Source organism: Hibiscus syriacus, unplaced genomic scaffold (genome assembly GCF_006381635.1).
Source record: "Hibiscus syriacus cultivar Baekdansim isolate YM2019G1 unplaced genomic scaffold, ASM638163v2 tig00110342_pilon, whole genome shotgun sequence".
NCBI lineage: Eukaryota > Viridiplantae > Streptophyta > Magnoliopsida > Malvales > Malvaceae > Hibiscus > Hibiscus syriacus.
This window is the reverse complement of record NW_024062693.1, coordinates 1,029,842-1,035,828: the sequence shown is the minus strand read 5'-3', so window position 1 is coordinate 1,035,828 and position 5,987 is coordinate 1,029,842. Positions and strand designations below refer to the sequence as shown.

The window sequence follows — 5,987 nt, the reverse complement described above, 5'->3', positions numbered from 1 at the left end:
GTTGGTTATTCTTTATCGTTTGAGTACTAAAGATAGGTAGTTGAAAATGAGTACTGTGGTTGATTCCCTTTGTGTTTTGTGTGTTATTGGTTTGGAGTCCAGGATTGTGTGCTATTGGTTTGGAGTCCAGGAGCCATTTGTTTTTGGTTGTTCTTTCTCTTGTTCTATCTGGGAAAGGATTCTTGGTCTATGTGGTTTTGCTAGGCCTGTTTCTGGGTGGGATCAAGAGTTATGGTGGGTTTGCTCTCAGTAAAAGGGAAAATCTTTTCATGTCTTTATCCTGAAGATTGCTTGGTGTGCTCTTATATATTTTGGATGGGAAAAGCGTAACAGGTCTCGGTCTGTTGATGATGTTTTAGAGGCTATTAAGGAGGTTGTTTATATTAGAGCCAGAAGCATGCGTAATTTGAGCCATGTAAACTCCAGGCTTTGTGATGCCTAGGGTATATCCTAGGATGGTAGTTTGTTCTCTTATTTGTCTTTGGTTTGTAGGTTCCTTTCTTTACTTTGGATAATATATTTGAAAGCTTATCCAAAAAAAAAAAATTGATCTGTTTTGTAAGCTCATTTATTCATAAAAAGATTTGCCGGTGGGATGGCAAAACAAAGCATATGCCACAAATATGTCCACATGATTTTGTTTTGTATTTGCATTTTTCCATATATTTTAGGTATCCAAATTATTACTACTCAAACAACAGTACTACTGAAACATACTAACATTCGAATATAATTATAAATTAAAGATATCGAATATACATATACTCTCTAAAAATCTAATTCGGGTATAATATATATATAGGGTGTGATTTAAAATTGCTGCTCGAAAAGAAAGAAAATATTTAAAGCATGCCGACTTCTTTCTCAATTTCAATGAGTGTTAGATCAATTTTATTTCTGAGGGAAAACGGAAGAGGATAGTGGTTATAGGAGCAGGAATCTTCCATGTTTGAGATATTGTCGGACAACCAATGGAGACCTTCATAGAGTCCATGTCCGGTGTAAGCTGAGGTATTCTGGATAAACCTGCACCAAAAAATTCAATTTTTTTAATTAATTTAGGGTGATTATAAGTTGTAGTATTTATTCAAAAGATTATCGACTATTTGACAATAATAATCAAATGCCCTGATAGTCGCTATTGCTCAAATCTGATACCTCTAAAGATAACAACAATTTATTCAACCACTAAATTTGCTTGGTTCATGATCTAATCTTTTTACTTAATACATTAACCATAGATTTAGTAAGATGAATCTAAAATACAATTCATTAACAAAAGACTAAAAAAAGGTAAGAATGTAATAAAAAAATTATCAAGAGTAAAAAAATAGAGTAAATTAGATAGCATTTTATGTTGAAAATGAAAATATTACATTTTTCATAACAGTTCATGTAAATTACAGAACTATTTCGGTTGCAACTTAAAAACTTATTGTCAAGACATTAACGAAATTATTATCAATAGTGTAACTTTTTAACCTACACAAATAACATTTTAGGTTAAAACTCGTTATAGTGTAACATTCTTTGTTGTAATCTAAATTATTATTAATTGTATAACTTTTTAAGTTGAAATAATAATATTTTAGGTTAAAACATGTACTAAATTAAAGTTAAGCTGCGGCGGAGCAGCCAAGAAGAAAGAGAAAACCAATTACCAGGGTCGCTGACCAAGACAGTGTAAACCTAGTTTATCAGCAATCTCATAGGAAGACATGGCGTCGGGCAGGTCTTGCTTATTGGCCAGCACTAACACTGCTGCATTGGCTAGCTCATTCTGCGATGCATCAAATTAATCCCTAGGCAATAACATCAAATATTTTTAATATCAAGGGCTTACTGACATCGGCTAATGCCCAGTGGAGCTCTTTCCGAGCTTCTGAAATTCTTTCTCTATCGCTGCTGTCCACCACAAAGATTAATGCCTGGACGTCAAGGAAGTAATGTTTCCACAATGGCCGAATCTGTATTATAATATTTAATTAACCTCTCCCCTACAAATTTCATTAGTCGAAGGAAACGAATGAAGTATACCTTGCTTTCTCCTCCAATATCCCATACATCGAAGCATATGTTTCTGTACTGTATGCTCTCTACATTAAAACCTGCTCCATAAGAAATTTAAACAACAGGCACTGGATTAATTATTCAAACTCTGGTTTTGGTTGACATGATTTGACCTTAGACTTTTATGATTTCATCATAATAGGTTAAGACTGTTGATTAAAATGTTAACATTATTTTTTCCCTCTTTCTATCAGGCAATTCCAACAATTAAACATTAAACACGTCTGAGTGATGAATCAGAAAGGGAGTTTTGAAAAAAAAATCCACAACAATGTTTTCTTTTTAATAGTTAACCATTGACAAATTAAAGTTTATTATCTAATTTCCAACCCAGAACATTGCAGAATGACCCGAAGCAATAATTTAACCAAAGATCTTTTGAGTCAATCAGAACTAGCTACAATATTCTATTTTCATTGTCTTGTTCCTTCCTTTCTTGGGTACGTATATCGTCTAATTTCCAACCCAGAACATAGTAAAAGATTAAACAACTTAACATCAGAGAAAATAGAGAGCTTTACTGTTGAACGAAAAGCAGCCATGAAGTGATGAAGGAAGATGAGTTTTAGATTATACCAATAGTGGGCTTAGTTTTAAGCAGGTCTCCCAGCTTTAGCTTGTAAAGAATGGTTGTTTTGCCAGAACCATCCAGACCCACCATGAGAACCCTTAGTCTACACTGAGGCAGGAACCCCAGCCTCTTGGCAAGTCGAGCTATCGATCCCCCCATTTCCTTAAATTTTACTTCCCCTACGAACCAGGGCAAGACAAAACTAAATTTGTACGCGTTTTAAGTGTAAAGATGAGGGATTGTTTTTCCAACAGGAAACCTATGAAAGGACAGATAGACGACAAAGGAGTTCCCTTGTATTGTAAGTCATATACCATTTGCCAAGTGTTTGGCACTGTTGAACGGGCAGGAGGCTTTTAAGGCTAAACAAGAATATGTTCTGATCTAAAGAAAATAATTTTAAAGTCTCATTTGCTTTCTGTGACTTCTTGTCGCCATTACATGTTTTTAACATTAGTGGAGTAATCAGATTCCTCTGAGCTAATTGCTTGAAACTTCAGCAGATAATGAAATGTTTAATCTTTTATGGGTTATGCCTGAAAACAGTTCACTATTTAATTAAGATTGGGATTAGAATTAATTCTGTAAAAAACAGAATTTAATCAACCAAATAGTTCATGATTTGGTAAAAGGAAATATCCTACTACATTCATTAAAATCAGATGAAAATCTGAGGTGCAAACCAAAATTATTCCTTCATCCCTACTCTCATCACCCTAAAAGCAACGACAAAACACACTCAAATGACAAGCTTCAAAATTGAGCACTACAAGAAAATGTAGTATAAAAATGCCCAACCATCACCGATAAGGAAAAGATACATAGGTACTAATACAGCCAGACTACAATTTGAGGAAAACGAACTCTTCGATGGCAGGGACTTCACCAATCCTCTTCAGACTTTCCTTGCTGGGTTGGTCGTCAACTCCAATGGCCATCACTGCATGCTTCCTCGGAGCAACCCTCCCAACACTCATGAAGCTCACGTTCACATTCTCCTCGCCCAAAATACTGCCAACCGTGCCAATCATACCTGGCTGATCGACCTGTCTGCAAAGTATAATACTACCCTCCAAGCTCACATCCACTTCGAATGACCCTACTTTTGTCAGATGGGGAACTCCATCCTTCACCCTTCCTTCAACCCTAATCTCACCGGACTCTGACATGGCACTAGCAAATTTTGATTCCACGTTTTCTATTTGAACTTGGATCGACTCCAGTGGACTCTCAGGTGAACCATCTAAAAGAACACGTTCCTCAGTAATCCGCAGTCCTCTCTGTTTAGCAGTGAAATCAGCATTAACCAGGTTCACAAAAACACTGGAAATTGGCTCAATTATGCCCTTTGTGATCATTGCACGGAGCAACCTAGAGTCAAAATCATCTGGGGCTCTAGAGGTAGCATATGATACTTTCACAGTTTTAACACCACTTCCACCTGCAACCAGTTGGACAGCCAACCTACCAAGTTTCTCAGCAAGTTCGACATAAGGTTTCAACTCTGTTAGAACCTGCAGGGGAATAACGGATAAGTGAGACTGAAATCCAGGATGAATACTAAAGTAAAATAAATAGCAGAACTAACATAAACCATTGTATTTGTACCTCTGCAGGAACCATTGGTGCATTGACTGCAGTTGCGGCAAGTTCCCCTTTCAAGGCTCCGACAACAGCTTCAGCAATTTCAATAGCCACTCCTTCCTGAAAAGCATACCAATGATTCATTCAATAATCCAGTCCAGAAACAAGTGAGACATTAGCAGATGCACTCAACGATTAACTAACCTGAGCCTCCATTGTACTAGCACCCAGATGTGGAGTGACAGTAACCCTCTCATGCTGCACCAATTTGCTGTCTGGTTTTGGAGGCTCCTGACTGAAAACATCAAGGGCAGCCTGAGCTACAATCCCATCATCCAATGCCCTCACAAGAGCCTCTTCATCAATCACTCCTCCACGAGCAACGTTGACAATTCGAACACCTTTCTTCATCTTAGCAAATGTCTCATCATTGAGCATCTTATTAGTAGCAGGGGTGAGAGGCATGTGAAGAGAGATGAAATCTGCAGTCGCCAAGGCTTCATCAAAGCTCACTAGCTCCACACCTATAGCACGAGCACGATCAGCCGGGGCATAAGGATCATGTGCAATAACATGCATGCCAAGTCCCTTGGCTCGCCGAGCTACTTCTGATCCAACCTTTCCAAAACCCATTACAGCAAGCGTTTTTCCAACAAGGGATACACCCACATATTTGTTCCTCTGCCACTTCCCTACATAAAAAATCACATAAAAGTTCTAAGTTTTTTTTTTTCAGAAATCTAGTTAAAAACGGGAAAATCAATGTAATTCATAAACAAATAAGATCAAATCATGCCGCAAACTCATATTGCCTAAAATTAATATAAAATCTCAACCACAACACATTAAACTGCCAATAGTCAGAATATATCTCTTAAAAAGTATCATTATCATCTTCAAAACATGTAAATATTGTGATCTCAAACATCTGAGACAGTAAAATAAGCAGTGGCGATTTTCCTCAGGCTTCAATCTACGGAATCAATCACTCACCATAGCATGACTAAAACAGATCCATAATCATATTACATTTCCTATATTTAATCATAGCAACAGAAGTCCAAACATAAAATCGAGATCTAAGTAATCAACATGGAATATAAAAACAACCCAAAAAATTGTTTTCGTTTACTAACCAGCCTTGACGGAAGCATCAGCCTGAGCCACGTTTCGAGCCATGGCAGCCAAGAGCGCGATCCCATGTTCAGCTGCCGCAACGGTATTAGCAGTAGGCGCATTGACGACCAAACAACCGTGTTCAGTGGCGGCAGACAGATCCACATTATCGATCCCAACACCAGCTCTGCCAACGACCTTCAATCTCCCGCCAGAAGATTCAAAAACCTCGCGGTTAACTTTGGTTCCACTGCGCACAATCAAGGCGTCGCAAAGTGAGATCTTGGTGCATAGCTCCTCGGGGGAGAGGTTGTAAGAGCAGTCGACGTTGGCGAACTCCTTGAGCAGCTCCAAGCCCGCTTCCCCGAGCTTTTCGGCGACGAGGACGGTGGGTTTGTTGGAGAATGAGGAGGCCGCGGAAGCGGTTATGATCAGTAAGCGGCGGCCGCCTTGAGGGGTGGAGCGGGGGAAGCGGAGGGAGTTGGGGAAGGAGGCGGAAAGAACAGAGGGGAGGCGGGGTTTGGAGGAAAGGGAGAGGGATGATGGGTTTTTAAGGGTTGGAATTCCAAATGAAGCCATCGTCGACGTGATGTAAAAGTTAAATCGATAAGTTTTCTCTTTTGGAATGGGAGGAAAAGGAGGCGAA

The 5,987-nt window shown here is 38.7% G+C and overlaps 2 protein-coding genes across 3 annotated transcripts; both read right to left on the bottom strand.

The window, feature by feature from the left end:
• Positions 1-913: 913 nt before the first annotated feature.
• LOC120120585 (probable ADP-ribosylation factor At2g15310) lies at positions 914-3,089 on the bottom strand. Of its 2 annotated transcripts, XM_039140190.1 has the most exons (5): positions 2,647-2,963; positions 2,038-2,108; positions 1,848-1,967; positions 1,659-1,780; positions 914-1,027 (listed from the first exon to the last, which is right to left on the bottom strand). In XM_039140190.1, coding segments are annotated over exons 1-5 (468 nt in total). In that variant the 5' UTR covers positions 2,801-2,963; the 3' UTR covers positions 914-1,026. The 2 variants fall into 2 exon arrangements, with proteins under 2 accessions (XP_038996121.1, XP_038996123.1); XM_039140192.1 differs by lacking the exon at positions 914-1,027 and having other exon boundaries at positions 1,664-1,780; positions 1,844-1,967; positions 2,647-3,089.
• A 377-nt stretch (positions 3,090-3,466) lies between these two features.
• On the bottom strand, positions 3,467-5,987 carry LOC120120611 (D-3-phosphoglycerate dehydrogenase 1, chloroplastic-like). The gene is made up of 4 exons (XM_039140206.1): positions 5,362-5,987; positions 4,430-4,917; positions 4,250-4,345; positions 3,467-4,155 (listed from the first exon to the last, which is right to left on the bottom strand). The coding sequence occupies exons 1-4, from the start codon at positions 5,918-5,920 to the stop codon at positions 3,484-3,486; spliced, it is 1,815 nt and encodes a 604-aa protein (XP_038996137.1). The 5' UTR covers positions 5,921-5,987; the 3' UTR covers positions 3,467-3,483.